This window comes from Mauremys mutica, chromosome 3 (genome assembly GCF_020497125.1).
Source record: "Mauremys mutica isolate MM-2020 ecotype Southern chromosome 3, ASM2049712v1, whole genome shotgun sequence".
NCBI lineage: Eukaryota > Metazoa > Chordata > Testudines > Geoemydidae > Mauremys > Mauremys mutica.
In genome coordinates this window covers 109988317-110009881 of record NC_059074.1, presented here as the reverse complement: position 1 = coordinate 110009881, position 21565 = coordinate 109988317, and the positions used below count along the sequence as shown (strand labels likewise).

The 21565-nt window shown below is 40.6% G+C and overlaps 1 protein-coding gene across 3 annotated transcripts in view; it reads left to right on the top strand.

Moving 5' to 3' along the window:
* The window catches only part of EPM2A (EPM2A glucan phosphatase, laforin), a 50017-nt gene that overhangs the window by 3880 nt on the left and 24572 nt on the right, over positions 1 to 21565 (top strand). For 2 of the 3 annotated variants that reach the window (XM_045008516.1, XM_045008515.1), the window contains exon 2: positions 15675 to 15849. In XM_045008516.1, coding sequence (XP_044864451.1) covers positions 15675 to 15849 — 175 coding nt within the window. Of the gene's footprint in view, positions 1 to 10560; positions 13507 to 15674; positions 15850 to 21565 lie in introns of those variants that run through there. The other variant, XM_045008518.1, reaches the window with a different exon arrangement.

Sequence of the window (21565 nt, the reverse complement as noted above, 5' to 3'; positions counted from 1 at the left end):
TACTTAGGACATGTGACTAATGAAATTTGTTATATATAACAACTAAATTAGACATACTCAGCCTGTTTTGACAATTTCTTTCTTTTGCAGAAGTCCAGGAAAGGTGAACTTACGAAATCAAAATCTCTCATCCATCCAAAGGAGCAGTAAATGAGGCCCTTTTCTAGAAGGGGCCAAGTCCAAAATAACTCATTGCCTTATCAATGATGTGTGTAATGAAGGTGTGTAGGAAGGCCTGGCAGACTTCCACTCTAAGATTACACAGTATATGACAAGCAATAAAGATAAGTGTTTCAAACTTGCTTTGGTGTCAGTCTGAAGTTGTTATTCTGGAGCTTGAATGAGAATAGATGCTAGGAAAGGTGGGGGCAACTTTATCACCAGTTGTCAATACTTTTACAATGATTGACTCTAATAATCAGGATAGGACCCAGGGCACATGCAAGAAATGTGCAAGTGAGGCTTTTGGGTGACTGATTTTGGTCAGAAGAGCCTAGTTTAGCTACGGTGAGTGAAAACCCCTTTTATTTGTGTTATTAAACCATCATTCAGCTCCCCATAGAATTTAGCTGCAGTGAGGCTAACCTGTACTTATTGGGAAATGTTTCTCCCCCTTCTCTTTTACATTGTGAAAATGTGTTGAACCAATTTACATGTAACCTTGGAGGCCCAGTTGCTGTCCAGTTCAGACATACCACAATATAAAAGCTTCTGTTAATCTCTGGGTGCTTGTTTAATGGACAGTGTACTGAGTATATTCTACTTTTGCCATAAATACTCCTTCAGGACTAACCTGTATGGAATTTTTTTCTTTATCATGGTGAGTATTCAGCAATCTGAACTTCCTGCCTGGCTGCAAAGGTAGAAAACAGTCTGTGGATTGTTGAGATTGTCAACATACTGCTGAGCTTTTATGGTAATCATCGGAGTGGTTCCTCCATTCTCAGTCAACAAAAATGGTTGTCTTTAACCCTCAGATTCCTGGATATCATTGTTCTTGATAAGATGTGGAAAGGAGCTTAACAAGAGATTTTCTCCTTCCAATAATTAAAAAAAAGACTGCAAGACACCCCTGTGTCAATGATGTATCAATAAAAACTTTGACTATTATATTGGTGATCCTCTGTATTCTGTTGTAAAAATTAGTTTGAAAACAGATCTGGATTCTTTTCTTTAAAAAAGATTTATAAAATATAAATCAACATGTGTCAGATGTTCAGTACCATCTGTTTAAGGTGAAAATGAACCAATTCTTAGGAAAACATTTATAACACAGTTATTAGAATATCTGTAACTCCTGAAGGCATACTCACAATCAATAGTGGGGGTGTTATAGGAGTGGGCAGAATTATTTGTTACAAATAGCTGGGCTGAGGCACTCCTATGCAACTAAAAGGATTTCCAGCCAGTTAAGTGTATAACATGTTACATCACATCAGTTATGATGTAATGCTGATTTGTTCCACATTGACAGCTTTAGGTGAGAAAACTATTTTCAAATAAGATTTTAATCTGATAATGTTCCTTAAAATATACTTCAAAATACTGTGTTTAATACTTATTTACATCTTCAAAGTATATTGCAAACATAAACTTAACTAATCCTCCTAAATATTCCTGCAGGATAAATAGGTATTATCACTATTTTAGAGATGAAGAAACTGAGACACAGAGATCATGGTTCTTCCAAGCCAGTGAGACAGCCAGCATCAAAGCTAGAATTAGATAGATTTATAGATTTGTGCTTAGATCACAAATCCATATGCATAGTGGCCAAAATAAGGCTACTGCAGGTATATTACTTTGCTGAGCTTGCTCGTTATGGCCCTTACCCTCTTTACGTTCAAGTCACTCCTGAATATACACCTCTGACAAGATGCTTATGGAAAAATTGATGGCTGACCATGCTAAGCTGGAGAAGTAATTTGGAAAAAGTTTGTTTCATATAAATTTATATATATATATATTTGGCCCATAACTATATATCCTATGCACCTTCTACACTGTTTGTCTGCCTTTGTATCGAAAGCTCCTCAGAGCAGGGATTGTTCCCTTTTCGGTTTGTAAAGTGCCAGCATATTGTGGCTGCTACCAGAAACAAATAGTAATATTTGTGTTTATAGTTTCAGTCTTAACATCATACTAATATAGGGTTTTTTTTAGTGAATTCAGTTATTTAAACAGTAGAGAATGGGCAGGGTGTGTTTACTATAAAATGACATAATATACACTCAAAGCACTTAATAAACACATTTTGTTTTTCCCAAAATAATTAATCTTGTTCACATTAATCTTCCCACTTTTGTTTTCTAGGGATTCTCTGGGTTCCAAATGAAATCTTGATGATCTCTCATTTTTCTTGCTTTCAGGAACAGCTGATGCCTTATGGCAAACCTTGAAAAACAATTCTATTTATAATAATTATGCTACAAAGCCTGGGGCTGAGCATGCTGCCTCTGCAGCATCCCAGCCGCTGCCAAGTTGGGTTAGGCAACTGAAGCTGGATTTTTCTGTCTTGGGAAATGTACATCTTGTGAAAGCAGTTCAAAAAGTTTTGTAATTTCAGTTAGACTTGCAGTTAGTGTTGGTTAATAAAGTGATATAAATAGTGAAAAAAATAACTGAAGTAAAATATATTCATAATTTTTAAGTGGCTTGAGCATTTAATGGTCTGAAAATAGTAGCGGTCATATGGCACATTACAGCTTAAATAACAAAGCAAACTGCATATTTATAGTGAGTATACTCTTTTTTCTAGTGCAGGAGCGATCAAGCAGGGTTGGCAACTTTTGGACCTATGCTTGAGCTCCTTTCATTAAAATGTACTACTACTTCTGTCAATATGGAATAAAAAGAACTCTCCATAAATGGTAGTGGATTCTTTGTCTTTTAAAGCCTAGTTCTGTTGGCTACTGAAGAGACAAGTGTACGCTTTCACATTAAACTAATTGGTTAAGTGTCAAGATGCTGGTGTTAGTGCCTACATGGCCCGTGCGTTAAAAGCACTGAGATCAGCCATGCCTATGGGTTTAATTGTTGCTCTTCTTCAGACTCCAGTGAGATTTCTTGCTTCCCACTGCTAGGTGTGTTTAGTCACTATCTCTTATCAGTGCTCTGCTCCCTGTCTTACTCAGCATGAATTATCAGTCCAAGTAGGGAGTGCTCCTGTGAGCAGTGCTCTATTTTTCCTCTGGATTCTGTTGGTGTGGGTCTCAATATTTTGTGTCCACTTCTTAGTAGGAGTCTTGTTAAGTTACTCAAGCCCGGACAATAGTACAAGTTCCTGCATTTGGATTGCCTGATTATATCCCTCAACCAGTCATCGTGCAGGGATTTGCTTTGAATGACTCTGTCCATTCCATTTTGAGTTAATAGGTAACTTCTAGATAAAATTGCAGTATTCCAAAAACATTTTCAAAGACTAGTTTTGGTTTTCTTCTGTTCTGAGCATTTAAGCAGAGGACTACATCAAGAAGTAGTTCCCAAACTTATTGTAGTCCCCCTTGCGATGAACTGGTGAATCCCCTGTAACTTCTCCCTGTTACATGATTGCCATGTGCTTTTCTCTCTCCATCTCTCCTTTCCTTTTCTTCAGCTGTTTCATTCCCATCTTTCCTTCTCTTTACTTTCTATTATTTTATTGATTTTTTTGTAGCTTTCCCTCTCAATTTTCCCCCACTCAAGGGAAAAAAAATACATGCTCCACTTTTGGCTCTGAGGGGCCAGCACACATGCTGTCATGGCTGATTGTTACAAAACAAGATGTGTGAAGTCAGGGATTTTTTCTGAGTTTGCAGAACTCTGGGTGTGTGCTGCTTATAAGGACTCAATAATTTACTTTTATATCATAGAATATCAGAGTTGGAAGGGACCTCAGGAGGTCATCTAGTCCAATCCCCTACTCAAAGCAGGACCAATCCCTAGACAGATTTTTGCTGTAGATCCCTAAATGGTCCCTTTAAGAAGTGAACTTGCAACCCTGGGTTTAGCAGGCTAATGCACAAACCACTGAACTATCCCTGGCATTGTGTGGAGAGTGTAGAATTCAGTGACTAGCTCATGACATTTTATTTAACTATACAGTTTGTGCAGGTTTCTTCTCAGCACTATAGCAGAAGGCTAGTAGAAATCTCTGAAAGGGGAGGCTTCAAAGAAGTGAGAGGTAGCTAGATGCCTAATTGCCATTTGTGTCTTATTTTAATCCTTGAGGACAGCAGTAGCAGTAGAGCACAAGTAAGTATCCTTCATGATATCTCTAAGGAAGCAGAATTTCAGGCAAGTAATTCTTCCTTCCCTGCCCTATTATTCCTTTCTGGTGAAATTCACATCTCCTTCCCCCAAACTAATATGTTGATCCCCTGGGTGGGGGAAACAGCTGTAAATTAGAAAAAAACCCAAAACTTCTAAACCCTGTTTTTAATGTTGATGTTTTACTTGCTGATTATTACTTCCACTAGGTGTCACCATTTTACTTGTATATAACAAATCCCTCCTCAACCCTTGCAGAAGGCAGCAACATAGGAATTTAATCAATAGCATAATTTATTTTGTTTTTTAAGGCAATGTAGAACTTTATTCTCTCCTCCCACACCAAACTTATTTTTCAATGAGTAAGGGAGGGAATATTAAGTATAACTGGATGTTGATGTTGACTAATTATGTGTAATACACAATGGTTTACTGAGAACCCATTGCTTCATTGAGAGAGAAAATGTTAGTTATATTAATGCTTTTCAGTTGTGAAGAAACATTATTGATATGAGTAAATAGGAATCAATTTGAAATCAGCCCCAAAATCATACTTTCCTTTTTTTATGTGACTGCATTTAAACACAGTTTCTCAGTAAATTTGTGCAACCACATTTTCAGCTTACAATAGCATATAGTGTTTTATCTTGTCCACCTAAAATATCACTGTGACTTAGTTATGACATGATTGGGAACTAATTTTCATTGATTGCTTCATATCAGTTTACTATATAGCAGTATGTCTTATGTCTTTAAGTTCTGATTCCAGGTGGTAGTGGTGGTGGTTGTTTAAACTGATCCTTAAAAAGGAGGCTATCAGGATTGACTGGATTCAGTCCTAGATCCAGTGGGCCCCTGACTAACATTTACTGTTATAAATTATCCCCCTGATAAAATAACATCAGGTCTTTAACAGAGTGCTGCAACAGACTTAAAATTCTACCTCAGAGATGGACAAAGAAATAAATATCACTGATCTTCAAGTGTATATAATACAAATGTACACATTATACCATCCTTGTACTTTACTGGTATCTCTTATGAGTCTGCAAAGGATTGAAATTGACATGACTTTTACTCTGTCAAGTCTTTCAAGTCAGGAAATTTGTGAATTTCATTCTTTTATTATCTCAGAAGTCCCAAGCCCAAATTCTCTATATCTTTCCTGTAAAAGATCATGCCAGGATGTACTGTGTGGTTAGTTCAAACTAATCACATGGTACTAGCTCATGAAAGGAGAGCTGTTTAAACAAACTACTGATCTAGAAGTGCAGTATGTGTGGGAAATGAAGAATTCTGTCATCATACTTAACCAGTGTAAGAAAGCTAGCTGCTGCTTCTGAACCTATTGGAAAGACTGTATAGAGACGGCAGGAAAGCCAGTATTAAAAAGCATAATAACTAACTGTCTACTCAGAAATAAGAATCTTTGTATGAGATGTAGAAAGCAAGTGTTTTATCTTGGCAACATTCATCAACTGTGTGAAATCAACCACATCTGAATTTTCATTGATTTAAATTTCCATATGTTGACATTAGAAAGACAAGAGTCTGAAATGACCCTAAGAATTCCTAGCAGGATCAACTGCCAAAATATCTGACCTATCTAAATTCAACCCTCCCATACCTCTATCTTGTAGCAATCAATAGCAATTCAGTCTTGGTTGGGTTGAGGCAGAGCTTATTCCAAGCCATCTAAGATTGAATTTCACTGAAACAATTGGATAGCAGGGAGACTTTCATAACAGGCTCTGGTATAAAGGATAAGTAAATCTGAGCACTGTATGTGTATCAGTGGAAGTCCAATTGTGGTAACTGCTGATATTGACACCATACAGTAGAACATACAGATAATGAGAAGAATTCGGCCCATAATAGAACTCTGAGGGTTCTCCATTATAATGCAGTAGTCTCCAACTTTTTGTACACAAGATCACTTTCTGAATTTAAGATCAACCCAGATCTACTCCACCCCATTGACTCCATCTCCCTCTGTCACTCGCTCTCCCCCACCCTCACTCACTTTCGCCAGGCTGGGGCAGGGGTTCAGAGTGTGAAAGCAGGTTCCGGGCTGAGCCTGGGGCAGGGGGTTGAGGTGCAGGAGTGAGAGATGCAAGCTTTGGGAGGGAGTTTGGGTGTAGGGGTCATACGGTCACACTGCACCTAATCTCATAGAATCTACTGGACATTTCATGAGTTTTACTTTTTATTAGTGTCATTTGTAGTTTATAGATCCAAAATCCTTCAGGAATTGTCACAAATCAGTGTAACATTCTCAACTGTGGAGTGTGCATTGGCTGAGCCTGGGGCAGGGGGTTGGGGTGCAGGAGTGACGGGTGCAAGCTCTGGGAGGGAGTTTGGGTGCAGGAGGGGGTTCCAGGCTGGGGCAGAGTATTGTGGGGTAGGAGATGGTGAGGGGTGTGGGCTCTGGGAGGGAGTTTTTGGCTCTGGGCTGGGGCCCGGAGTGTTGGGGTTGTGGGTTCGGGTGTGAGGTGCAGGCTCCGACTGGGAAACGCTTAACACAGGCGGTTCCCAGTCGGCAGCGCAGCAGGACTCAGGCAGGATGTATATTAGTCAAGCCTATATCTGCTCATAAACTTATCCAGATTCTTTGTTCTTCAATTAGAAAGGCATACATGACTGGTTAGAGAGGTCTGTAGATGGTAAGTGATGGATTAAATATTTGAAAAGCACTACACAGGCTGGGTTTTATTTCACAACTTTTTAAAAGTTTGCCACCTTCTAAAAAATTAAACCAACATTTGTTCTCAGGGAAAAAAAATCAATACAATCAAGATTAAATAAAACGATCCATTTAAAAAGTGGCCTGAGCTTTTAAAAATATATCCTTTTAGTTGTGTGTGGCCCTTTTTCCACAGGGTATTTGTGCTTGTTTTTGTTTTACCCCAAGGATAGAAGGGTGAGTGTAAATGGTGATTTAATTTTTTTAACACTGGTTGTAGCAGGAAAAAAAAGTGAAAAACAAATCCTGGGGATTAAAACATGCAGGAACTTTGAAACTGCATAATACTGACTTTTTGTGATTATTCATAGATTCCAAGGCCATTGTGATCATCTCGTCTGACCTCTTGTAAAACACAGGTCATAGGACCCCCCCCCCCCCCCAAAAAAAAAACAACAACAACAACCTAGAGCAGATCTTTTAGAAAACAATCAAATCTTGATTTAAAAAATTGCCAGTGGTAGAGAATCCACCACAATCACTGGGTAAATTATTCCAGTAGTTAATTATCCTAGTTAATTAAAAACTTATGCCTTATTTCCAGTCTAAATTTGTCTAGCTTCAACTTCCAGCTACTGGATTCTGTTATGCCTTAGGTCTGCTAGACTGAAGAGCCCATTATTAAATATTTGTTCCCCGTGTAGGTACTTATAAACTGTGACTAAGGGCTGGTCTACACTTGGGGGGTGGGTTTCTAACTAAGATATGCAACTTCAGCTACGCTATTTGCATAGCTGAAGTCAAAGTATCTTAGTTCGACTTACCTGGCCGTCCTCACAGTGGGGAGTCGACTGCCGCCGGGTAGTATAGATGATCTGGCAGGTAGTATAGACATACCTTAAGTTCCTCTTAACCTGTCAGCAGCTCTCAGTCATGGCAGTAGTGGCTGCATTCCTTCTGGGATCAGGAGTGTAGGTTTGTCCCTATCTAGATGACTGGCTTGTCAAGGGCTGGTCTAAATGGCAAGTGCATAGCGTTAACCTGATCCAGTCAATGATCTGGGACTGTTAATCAACACACAAAAGTATCTCCTCTCCCCAGTCCAGAGAGTAGAGTTTATGGGGGCTGCACTGGAATCATCTCAAGCCAGGGCCTTTCTTCCACGTTCCAGGCAATTTGATCAACTGTCGTAGGTCTGTTGCTCACAACACCACCAAACCGTTTGAGGCTTCTGGGTCACATGGCTTCTTGCACCTATGTGGTTCACTATGTCAGACTGTGACTCAGAACTCTGTGAGGCTGGCTGGCATCTGTCTACCCACCAAACCGCCATCAATTGGACTCCTTGGTAAGAGTGCCCTCCCATGTCCTCAAGTCCCTAGATAGGCATTCCATTTGTTCACCCACAACCAACTTTCATGCTAGGGACAGATGCTTCGGTCCTCAGATAAGGAGTCCATTTTAGTTGTCTGCCGGGTCTCTGGTCCTCAGAGAACTTAGCTTTACACATCAGTGTCAGAGAACTGAAAGCTGTGCCAAGTATTTCTATCGCAAATCAGTGGAAGCAGACTGTTAGTTGTCACAGACAACATGACGACAATGTTTTATCTTAACAAGCAGAGGGGAGCCCACTCTTCCCCAGTCTGTCATGAAGCAGCCCTACTCAGGAAGCTTTGTCTTGCCAGCTCAGTAGATCTAGAAGCATCTTACCTGCGGGGTGTACAGAATGACTTAGCAGGCCACTGAGCAGATGGTTTGAGTCACCACAAGTGGTTTCTTCACCTAGTTGTAGACAGATACATCTTCTAGCTGTGGGGTTTTCCCCAAATAGAGCTATTTGTGACAAAGTCCAACAGAATGTGTTAGCAGTTCTGCTCCCTATGGGGCTACAGCTTTTTATTATTGAAATGGCTCTGGAGGACAAAAACTAAGAGACGTGCATGCAAAATGCTATTAAAAGTAGTTTATGAATTATAAATGATTGCTATCTCACTACTTTTCTTCAAACTTGTTTATGTAGCTCTGTGTAGCTAGAACTTTTTCCTTGCATTGCCACTTTACAGTATCTAAATAATTTGGGACAGCCCATGAGAAATTGTGACAGTAAAGATATCATATAAACTAATTCAGTGGGTTTTTGTTTTCTTTTTAATTTGAAACTTGTATTCTGTACTTATCTTGTAAAACAAGCATGTTTTAGGAGATACTTCTGGTGGAGGTGGCATCTTTTGGATTAGACTTAAAGGCACAATCCTGATCACTTGCAATAATTAAGGTCTCATGGCACTTCTTATATGAGAGGGATGTAAACTTCAGTGTCCTAGGTCAATATTGATTGGGTAACTTCATTCCATCTACCTACTTTTTTGTCATTGGTTTCAATAGAATGCAGTAGTTGTCTTCCCTTCCTGTTTCAAATTGTGTTGCTGTGCACTGTACATTGTTGCTCTATTTCAGTGGTGGGTGGAATGACTGACATGTGTATGATGTGCATGAAAAATTGCTACTACAACAATTTGGTGTAATTTTGAATGAAATGCACTGTATGAATGGAGGGTGTTTGTTTAGAAAATAAAACCTAAATGAAAACATACCTCTTTTTTATTTGATTGTTTACTCCTCCACCTCTTTCAATGATAAATAGTGATCAGAGAAAGGAAGCTACTTGGAAGTGACAGAAGAGAGGGACCAATGCCTCGTGAAGACTATACATTGAAGGAGTGGCTACAGTTTTGTGTATGGTTGGCACTGGAGCTACGTGTGAGAAAGGAAGTGAATGATGGCAAAGTTGAAAGGATCATTAACACAGAGGTTGAAGTAATCAAGAATTAAGATGGAGGATTGGGAAGAAAGGAAACGGAGGACCAAGAGTCCAAGTTGAAGAGGAAGTAGGATGAGGAGACAGGGGAAAGTTAGTCAGCAGATGGCATAAACCTCAAGGGAGAGGAGGGAAAAGAGTTAGAAATGGGAGAGCAGGAAGCCAGTGTTTCTGCTATTGAGAGCATGATGAATGGGAACATTGCCTCGGTTGCTGCTTTCTCTTTTGACTGGCTGCCACGCAGGGGGAAAGCCGGTAGGAACAAAGATGAAGGAAGTGAGAGAGAGAGAGAGAGACATCACAGGTTGTTTCTGCTTTCTAAAAACTAAAGCAGGAGCCCCAGAGGGAACAGGGGAAAAGGGAACTTGAGCAACTCTAGACTGCACTAAAGCGAGACAGAGGGAGTTACTCCTGGGGGAATTCTGCATCTAAAAATTCTGCCCACAATATTTTAAAATTCTGCATATTTTATTTTTCAAAATAACACACTATAATCATGCCAGTTTCAATTATTTTGATAATTTATTTCAACATACTGTCAGCAAATATGTCTGTAACAATATAGACAACAAAAAAGATTCAAGTTGCAGTGCCCGGAGTCTGAAACTGTACTCAACCTGCAGAGCTGGGTGAGCACAAGGTCTCCCCGCTCAACCCCCATGGGAAGCAGGACCCACCGTGCCCAGGTCCATAAACTGAAATAACACAAAAAGACCACAAAAATTATTTAACAAAAGAATTTCATGAGGCTCTCCTCAAAATAATCAAACATAAAATGTAAAAATGATCTCAGACTATTAGAGAAAATAAAGCGAAGTAAAATAATCTGTATTATCAGTGAAGCCTTATAGTGGAGGCCTCATAAGTGGATTTTCACTATAAGCAGAGTATGGTTCAGAAAATATTATTCAAATGGCCAAAGTTCATTGTCCATTATCTCTAAGTCACTTTGAGTAAATTAATGTTCAAAACTAGTGCACAAAGTTTACAATCCAAGAAAACATTTCCTCTATGCCTGTTTCCCCCCAGAAGATAAGATCTATGGTAGCCAATCTCTGTGCTTGGTAAAAGACTTCGATATAAGCGGTGAGATAAGTGCAGTCTTGTTAAATGAACACCAAGCTAGGAACAGGAACTCCAGGGTTCTTTCTGTGGACACTCACTTGCTGTGTGACCTTGGTCAGAAGGTCACTTACGCTTTCTGTGTCCTTGTTTTCCAGTATATAAAATGGACAATGATATTTCTGTACCTCTGCAGAATGCTGTGCAGTCGTGTCAGGGGATAATGTTAAAGTCCTTTGAGCATATTAGCTTTATATAGTGCTAAGGATACTTTGCACGGTGAGTCCAGGGAATCAAACTTCTTATACTTGTACCGTTAATGAATTAAGACTGTTTTTAACTGAGGGAATGGGACGAAAAAAGAGTGTGAAGGGAATAGGAGACTGAGAACAAAATGTCCAAACGTGGGTGGCTATGTGTACCAATTCCCACCCGCTGCGTGTGATGGGGGTTGTGGGTGCCCAACACCTTGGAAAGCCAACATTGGACCACTTCTCAGTGCTCCTTCAGTCAAGGTTTGAGGCAGGGGCGTAAGTTCTCAGCTTGAAGGGCTCCCTGGCCATTAGCCCATTAGCAGAGCAGGGATCACACACTGGGCTGCCTGGTGCCCTCAGGAGAGTGGCCTGAGGAGCACAGCTTGCGCCAGTCACCATGTTGAATGTGCCCTGGTGCCCGTTGCCTCTGCTGCTCTGCCTGGCAGTGTCCCCCTGAGGAGCAGGGAGCCAAGCCGCAGGGCACCGCTCTCATCCCCTGCCAGCCGGGTTCCCCTTCTCACTGGATGTCTATTGTGCCCATGGGAGCCTCCAGCACGGCTGGGATGAGCCTGTGCAGCAGCAGCCACAGCTGCCACCTCCAGGCTCTTGGGTGCCCGCCACCTCCATGTCTCGTGCCTAGCACTGGCAATGCTGCCCCACAACTGCATCCTCTTCCTCAATCTTCAGCAGAGCCAACTCCAGTCCTCTTACTGGGGGGTGGGGGAGAGGAGCAGCAGCAGCAAATTCTGCATGAAAAAATTAAAAAAAAATTCTGTGGGGAACATTAATTCTGTGCAAATTCTGCATTGTGCAGTGGTGTAGAATTCCAGTGGGAGTAAGGGGTGGAGAAAGGGGGAGGAATAAGAGCAAGTGGGAGAAAGGAGGAAAGTGAAAAGGCCAGTGTAGAGTTTGAGCAGCTGTTGCCAGAGGTGAGGGAAAAGAGCGCAAGAGGAAGAGTTGGAATGTGGTGTTAGACTGGGGGAGGGAAGGTGTGACTCTGTTACTATGAAAGGAGAGTGAAGGTTGTAGAGTTGGAGCAAGAGAGGAGACCGGGAGAAGAGGGGGAGATCTGGAGAGTTAGGATAAATAGGTGAAGAGTGATAAGATGAGAAAAGTAAGTATTGAGAAAGATGGCCAAAGCTGTTGAAGAAGGCAATCGATGTGGCTATTTAGTGGACAGCAGTTAATAATCATTTATATATTTTAATGAATGTAACATTATGTGCTTTATATGTATAAATTTTTCAGAATGGCAAAGGAATGTTTTGGAATTACTAAAGAAAAATATTTTATTTAGGGTTGTTCACAGAAAGTTATCCTGAGTAGGTTTGATGCAAGTTTTAGGCTAAGTTCTGTTACCTTTATTGGATCACTAGTAGTCCTTATACAGGAAAGTTGTTCCATGTCTGCAGGCTTGGGGTCATTAACCTTCCAGTTTAAATAAGTTTTGTAAATAAACTTGAAAGAAAAAAGAAAGCTGTTGCTTACCAATGAAAGCCCTAACCATCATGTATTCAGCTGGTTTATTTGTGTGTGTTCATAAATGTCATTGTTTTTCTACTTTAAGGGTACTTTTGCTGTGCTCTGCTGCCTTGAAATATTGTTTAAAAGCATCAAGACAAACATACAATGAAAGATATGAAATAAAAATATGCATAAGGACAAGAGTCAGAACATTAAAAGTTATAAGCTGGTCTTGATTGCCATATTTTAATGGAAGTTGCATTGTATCATTGCATATGGAATATAATATTTAAGCAACATGTGAGGGAGAAGTGTTTTTCTCTCTTGTACTTTTACATTTCTTATTTTATATTAAAATAGTAACCCAGAACTAGGAAAAAAAGTGCTGCATGCAATGTAGAAAATAAAGAACTATTAAATGTTCATCCTAATAATTTGCATTAGTTTTTCTCACGTGCTCTCTTCACAGTAGATTTCCTATAACTTTTATTTGTCTCATGTATGTGTTCACACCCCATGATTAAGACACCATCACTCAGTAAGCACTAGTACACTGAAAGTAGTGTACATCAGCTCAATTATCGAGCTACACAAGCAACCGTTCTGTTACCTCTTAGGACATAAGTGTTATTCAGTCTCATTTTTTTACAACTGCAGGGGTCTACTGAAATAGTTTCCTTTTTTTGTCCCTATAAATTATACTTTTTTAAAAACACAATTTCACTGATCTGAGATAGTCTCTGTTTGTTATTAGACCTTACAAATCTAGCCGAGTGTGCAATATCAAATAAGTGGCAAGATTGAAACCCTAATTATATTTATAACTTTCTTATAGCTCCATACTAATTCTTTAATAGAAAAAAAAACTGTTTTAATCTTTCTTTAACTGTAGGTATGATCTGTAGTTCTGAAAATTGTTCTTTGTATGAGAAGAAGAGTGACAGATCGGTCCTTATACCAGTCCAATAACAGAGAAAGTAAATGGATATCATTGTGATTTTATACTTTAAGGATGATTACTTGAATGTTGTTGCCTTTGTGAGAAGGAATAGCTATTGGTTTTTATTATTGATTGAACCACATATTTTATGTATAACGTAAAGTGTTTTTTTAAAACAACAATTTGAGATTCCCACCTCATGATCATAACAGGAGCTTAATTATGCCTCTTGGGAGGCTGAGACAAGAGGTACTACCAGCTGCAGCTCTTGGAGACACAGTACCTTTTAAAGTCATGATGCTTCTTGGGTGCTGTGGGGAGCACCCTCTGTTACATCCCTATAACAGACATAGCCACTGATTTCCCTTGAGTTGCACTATTGGCTTCTTGTGCCTCATCCAGTTTCTGGGACTACCAACACTGCTGGCGGAACTAGCTAGTACACCTCCTTATGCTTTCCAGTGTTGGAATTTGGATTGTGTTGAATCTTATTTGGGCCCATTTAGCCATCTCCCCCTTCTAGCATCCCCGTGCAGGAAGAGGCATAATTTAGCCTTCTGACTCTAACCTTTAAAAATGGCAAGTGAAAGAATTATAACAATGAACCGGAAAGGCTCTTTATCTGTCAAGACTTGAGTTTTCTGTTCCCCTGGCAACTGTTGACAACATCACAAATGTGTAATTGGAGAAAGGAGGTTGTGTTTTTGTTGTGGCTCTTTACTACAGTAGTGGAAGCGCAAGTGTGGACAGGGCTCGCTGCTGAGAGCAGGCCTACACAACATGGGTCTTAAAACCTGGTGCATTGTCTAGTCTAGATTTCTTTACCTCGTGGGGAGTTGAACTGATAGCAACAGTGGAAAATTTTAGGAAAAATCTCTTATTGTAGAGGAGGCCTTCTTTAGGTACTAGTGATGTCCTCAAAAGTTGCAGGGGAAATACGGAGCATTGAACTCAGGTGTTAGCAGGTAAGCAGAGAAGAGACATACATTTGAAAAACAAACAGTTTCATCTATCTATTTTGTAACCTTTAAGTGCTTGGAAGTATCCTGGTGATGATTTGGGATCCTCTACAGTTTTTATTATTTCTTCTTTCGAAAGGTTTCAGTGATGGTGGCTGCTAAGCATTTATTTTGTGGTTGTGCCTAAGGCCAGTCAGACTGGGTGATACGAATTGTATTATGCTTGGTGTTCTCCAAACATATAGTAAATGGGAGTCTGTCATAGAGCAGCCCCACCAGGTTCGTCCCCTTTCTTCAGGCTGCGGCACAACAGGCAAACCTGCCTCAATTTCGCCTTTCAGTATCCCCAGTAAATCCAGTGTAGGCTCTCTTGATTAAATAATAACCACCACCCCCGCCCCTTGGGGCTGGTTTATTACCAAAACACAGCTAATTGAATCTCCAACAAAATCTCAGGTGTATTCCATTTCCCACACACAGTCAATGCAGTCATTAAAATTCAAGACATCTTGTCCCTGGATGCCCCACATACCATGCACTGGCACCTGCAGCCATGCCCAGACTCTGTCAATCCTCTCCTGTCCTTGTACCAGGACAGTGACCACAGGTCTTCCAACAAGAGTGCAACCCTCCTCTTCCCAGGGGAAACTCCACAGCCACTCCGCTGGGAGAGCATCTTTACCAGGGGATCATCCGTCACTCCCCATGGACTTCTCATGATTCTCTGGGTCCAGGGCTCCAGCCCTGGAGATGTCAGTGAGTAAGCCTCTCCAATGGTTCCCCTGCCTTCTGCTCTCTCTGGCCTTTGGCTCCAGCTCTCTGACTTAAAGCTCCCTTTGCTATTCCTCCCATCTTCAGCCCCCTCCACTTTCTGGCTTTGGGATGTCAGTGAGAAAGCGCCTCTTGCTGCTCTCCTTGCTTTCAGCCTTCCCCCAGGAAACACCTTCTGGCTCTGGCCGTTCTCATCTGCCCTTCCTGACTCTCACTCAGGCAGCTCTGATTCACTGTCTCTGATTCTCCCTTTTTCTTTATAGCATCAGGGGCTTCCCAACCCTCTTACTTGGGCAAGTGGAAGCACCTGTTCTGGCAGGGGAGAGCTAGATCTACTTCATTTACTGATGCCAGCCACCCTGCAGCACAGTCCCTGTTCCAAAGACCTTAAATTCATATTTAAATTCCCATTTACTTTGATTCCATGTAAACAGTGTTGATTCACAACCTGTGTGTGTTGCTGCTTCTGTTTCAGGTAATGGGCCCCATCATGACCGCTGCTGTGTCTACAATGAAAGCAACTTGGTAGATGGAGTTTACTGCCTGCCGATAGGACACTGGATCGAAGTCTCTGGACACACTGATGAGATGAAGCACACAACTGACTTCTATTTCAGTATTGCAGGCCATCAAGCCATTCACTATTCCAGGTAAAAAAAACAAACAATGAGAATTCTCAAGGGCTTGTTCAATCCAGGCAGCTAAAGAGGAAATCTGAACTGAAAGGATGGATAGAGACTTAGACCACATGGTGGCAAATGGGAATTTGGGTAGAACAGAAAGTAACGACCCATTCACATACACAGAGAGGCAACTCAGAAGGCTAAATTTACAGTCCCTCAGAAAAGCTTAATGCAAATTAACTGCCCCTAAGCAGATAAAAATCAGATATGTCTGCATAATGGAGAGATTTTGAGTTCAAGCCTACTTTCATTGAAGTCAGTGGCAAACTCCCATGGAGTGAGAGTACTGATCAGTAATTTAAGGTTAAAAACTTTACAGAGCTGTTATTGTTATTCCAAAACCAAGCATAACAAACCCAGAAAACTCACAGTTAAGGTTATACTTAAAAGAAACCCAAATATGTTAAGTATGAGAGTGCACAATTAAGGCACCCAAACAACCTTCACGTTGCAATGTAGTGATGCCAAGCAAATAAAGGAGAAGCAATTTCATTGCAAAGTCTAGGTATGGATTTCGGGTTGCATCCTGTTATCTATGAACAAATGGTCACCCTTCCCCCACAAAGTGTGAGGGTCCACTGTGCCACAGCACAAGTACCTTTGTGGGTTTGCCGCAAGGAATTCCTCTATTAGAGATCTGCAGGTAGCAACATGAGGCTTTGTAGGTATTTTTACTAAGCACTACCCCCTTACGCAAGCTTCATCCATGGAGGTTTCCTTTGGAACAGCAGGCCTGTGATCTGTGGTGCAGCATAGTTCCTCACACCCTCCGCCTCAATGTGATGCTGTTTGTGAGTCACACACAGTGACTACTCATAGGGACCTGCACTTGAAGAAGAAAGAAAGGTTACTTATTTTATAGTATCTGGAGTTCTTCAAGATGTGTGGTCCCTATATGTATTCCATGACCCACTCTCCTTCCCCTCTGCTTTGGAACCTTACTATAATCCACAGTACAGTAAGAACCGGAGAGGCAGGCAGTCCGTCCCCAGTTTGGAGCATGAGCAGGCACAGGCACAGACCAGCGGACACTGCTCAGGCACATGGAGCACACCCATAGTGAGTGCGGAGTGGGACCACACATCTCTTTAGTAACTCGTTACTAAAAGGTGAGTAACCTTTCTTTATGTAAAACATCTTCTTATTCAGAATATCTGCGCCTTGTTTATCTTTGACATCTGTCGGTTTAATTTGGTGGGGAAAAATATTTTTACCACTCTGTGCATTACAGAGCTAATAAAGCTATGGAAGAGCGAACATGGTTCTGGAAAGCCTCAGACAACATCCAGAAATCTGCAGCTGAGCTGATATTGCAGTATTTTTACTAATGGTGATAACTGTAGAGGCAGAAAAAACATAACCTGATTTTTAAGTGTCAGGTTGAATTTGGGAAAAAATTGAATGTTTGATTTTTAAATTGAGCAGATGAGATAGAGAAGTCACTGAGCAAGACTAGTCCTGGAACCCCACCATTATTTGGCAGGGTTTTATGGGCATTTATATGTACTTTAAATACCATGGAGTTATTTCAGTCAGTGTAGAATATAAGTGAAGGTTCTGTCCAGTTAAAATATTAAACAGGTGACAACATAGTCATGTGGTTATTTGGAAGTGTCATGTCAATAAAATCCTTTCTATTTAAAGAATAATATGTACTACTAATAATACCATTAAAGTTACCTGTTATAAATGTCAATAAACTGTTTTTTATTTCAAAATGTTCTTGAAAAGGAATTGTTCAATACTTCTCTCTTTCAGGGCTGGTTCCCTCCCACAGCCAAAGGCAGCAGCCCTACTACACTATAATGAAACATCACCAGGCCCACCATGGGCCTGGTGATTTGGGCTGCTGCTGGAGGGAGCAGAGCTGGTGACCCATGGTAGAGAGCTTAGGGAAGGGGCTCTGGGACCCCAAAAGTTATGGTGGCTGCACATGTAGCTGCGTTGTGGTGATCGTATGCGGCTACCGTGGCCACACTTGAGAATCACTGCTATAGAGCAACAGCATCAGTAACAGGACTAAGAAATAATGAGCTACAGAGTAGAAGAGTCATCCCTTGTACTGCAAGTTAAAAAAAAAATCCAAGGCACAAGTTCTCATTAAAAATAAGGAACAAGATGGGGGTAGTTGTAAAAGGTCACTAAGGACCTGCTCCTTCCGCATTTCAGTTAACGGGTGCTTTGCTAGTGATTTTAAGGGAGCAAGAATGGGACATGAATGATACAAAAAAGGCAATAATTTTAGCAAATCATTTATAAATTAAATTCAAAAAAGTAATTTAAACCATATTTGTGATACAAAAATCACCCAAAGCCAGGACATTTGAAGTGAAGGCTTGACCATCCATCCTTGAAATTTGAGCTTTATCTAATTATTGTGAGCCACAGTCTTAAACTTGTTTACATCTGTTCTCTTGTTTACTTAACAATAGAAATAACCTTTTATAGAATAGTTTAAAAAGTCACTTTATTTATGTGTTCCATGTACATTTGCATTTGGTGTCAAATCAATTTGTCTCCCTCATCTGGAGTTGTATGATGACATTACTGGTATCTGCTGTGGGGGAGAGAGATTAAATGCAGGAGATAATTTTTAAACAATTTATAACTTAGTTATTTACAAAAAAAGTGTGTGTGTGCATGGGGTGAGGGGAGAAATGAGGAAGACCACATTATGGGAACAGAGCCTTATCTGTATATGCTGGGCTCATTTATTTAGATGTATTTAAAATTGTGCCTATCCCTAACTCTGGGACATGAACAACATTTTGTTCCAAACACATACAAATCAAAATTGGATTCTCACCAATGAAAGACCTTCCCTAACCTACCCAAATTGAAACTCTTCTTTCTCATTAACTTCCCACTGTCAGCCTTTTCCCCACAGAGCCTAGGGGGCTTGTCTTCACAAACATTTAGTTCACAGCAAGCTGGGGTGTGAATCTACCCCTACTAGTCTGCCACAGTCTGACTGTTCATGTGGACCCTGCTGACATGCATTAACAATCTGCTAATGTGCTTTGATCTAGACCTGTGTCAAAGAAGACTAGATCAAAGTGCTCTAAATCTCCCTCCTCGTTAACTTCCCACAGCCTTCCTGTACAAAGCCTAGGTAAATAGATAGGCATTACAGTGTCGCTTGAAGGTAAGCACATTCAAACTGAGGGAGAGAGAAAATAAGTTTCAGAGATAAGGGATCCCCTCACTGAGAACACCTTGTCCTCAACTTCCTAAGGTGTAAACTCAGCTGATTTCAACTTCTGTGGTATTGCACAAGCAGCCTGATGGTTTCTAAAATAAGCAAGGCCTGACCTTTTTATAGATTCAAACCAGCCCCTTGAATTGCAACCAGAAATGTATGGGAAGCCAGTGCAGGTCAAGGGGCACAGGTATAACACGCTGCCTGAGGGAAATACTGTTGAAGAGGCAAGGAGCTGTATTCTGTACTTCCTGACGTTTGACTGGTCTTCAAGTGTAGTTCCATGGAGAACACATTGCAATAAGCCTTGGAGTTGACAAAAGATATAAGCAAAGGGGGCTGAGAGGGGGAGTGTGCATCTAGAAAAACAAGTCATAAATGGAAAAGGGCACTGTTGGCTACTGCCCCTTCCCACCGGCCCCTGACATTGGTTAGACATTGGGACAACCAATCAACTTCAGCATCTGGAACTGATTAACTAGAAAGCTCAGTCAGAGGCAGTTGCTCAAGAGCAATGGGGAAAACTTTTTTGATGTTTGGGACCTAAATTTGCACCTTCTGTGTGGCAGTGCATTGCCTTGCCACTAAACTACCAGCTAGTTTCTTTATGATGCCTGTTCTAAAATCCTTTAACTATAGTATACTATATGTGTACATGATATGTATGGATGCATAAACATACAGTTATAGTTAGGCATGGAAGGATTAGATTTTTATTGGTAAATGTCAATTTCACCATAGGCACACAAACTAAAAAATATTTCCATTTAGTCTCAATTTACAGATAGGCAAAATAAGAAACCTGCTGCTTAAGAACTTATTAGAGTTTGATTTAAGGATATTTAATCATAGAATATCAGGGTTAGAAGGGACCTCAAGAGGTCATCTAGTCCAATCCCCTGCTCAAAGCAGGACCAATCCCCAACTAAATCATCCCAGCCAGGGCTTGGTCAAGCCTGACCTTAAAAACCTCTAAGGAAGGAGATTCCACCACCTCCCTAAGTAACCTATTCCCATGCTTTACCGCCTTCCTAGTGAAAAAGTTATTCCTAATATCCAACCTAAACCTCCCCCACTTGAGACCATTACTCCTTGTTCTGCCATCTGGTGCCACTGAGAACAGTCTAGATCCATCCTCTTTGGAACCCCTTTTCAGGTAGTTGAAAGCAGCTATCAAATCCCCCCTCATTCTTCTCTTCTGCAGTCTTCTAAGTCATGTGCTCCAGCCCCCTAATCATTTTTGTTGCCGCTGGACTCTTTCCAATTTTTCCACATCCTTCTTGTAGCGTGGGGCCCAAAACTGGACACAGTACTCCAGATGAGGCCTCACCAATGCCAAAACATTTTTTAAGCCTTACAACATTCCCGTGAAGCAGCTTGTTGGACAGATTAACCAAAGTGGGCAAGCCACTTATTTTGTTTTCTGAATGCAAACAAGGAGTTCTTATCCACATTGCCCTAGACTTGTCCACTGTCACACAGCAAGTCAGTGTCAGACTGGGGAAGGAAGTTGGGACTCTTGGCTCTCAATCCTGTGCTCTATACATACACCTCTACCCCGATATAACACTGTCCTCGGGAGCCAGAAAATCTTACCACGTTATATCGAACTTGCTTTGATCTGCCGGAGCACTGCTTTACCGTGTTATATCCAAATTCATGTTATATCGGGTGGCGTTATAATGGGGTTGGGGTGTACTTCTGGTGAATACCACAATTATAAGCAGTCTGGTATTACAGAGCAGATATTATAATCTTAATTGAATAGAAGATCATAGGGCAGTTTGGTTTAGGATTGTCCAGAGGTGGAGTAATTTCAGAGTAGGATTTTTCCTCGACTCTTATCAGTTGTTAAGCTACCGTTATTATCATTATCTGCATTATATTTTCTATTAAACCTGAAGAATGGCCACTCTCTAGTACTCTGTCAGATTTATTGTGTACTGTGGTATCAGCGGGACACAAAATACTGTCTAGACATTGAAGTGACACTGTGGAATTAACTACCGAAGAATGGTAGATTGTTTGTATAAACATGATGAAATGGGCGAAAAACTGTTGAGACAGCAAATGGATCTGTTTAAAAACCTTGCCAACTTTGGCAGCCATTAATTATTTTTTTTATGTCAAGCTATTTATTAAGTGATATCCATCAGTATTGTTAATGCTCACCTGGTTTGGGGGTATTTTGTTTTCCTTTCTCCTCTTTCCAGGAAATTACCATGCATGTTGCTTGCATTATTCATATATTCATAGTCCAGTAAACCTGAGATTTTGGGATTTTGCCTACCTTTGGACATGGAGCAGCTGGAATCATTCTTGATGTACAACAGGAATTTTTTCCAGTGACATTTCATGATTGATTTTGTGTAATTGCCCTGGTATGTGTGGCACAGATATGTGACTATCCCTTTTTAACCATGTCATTGTCATTAAATGAATAATTCTTTTTACGGTTCAGAAATAATTCAAACCCATTAAAAA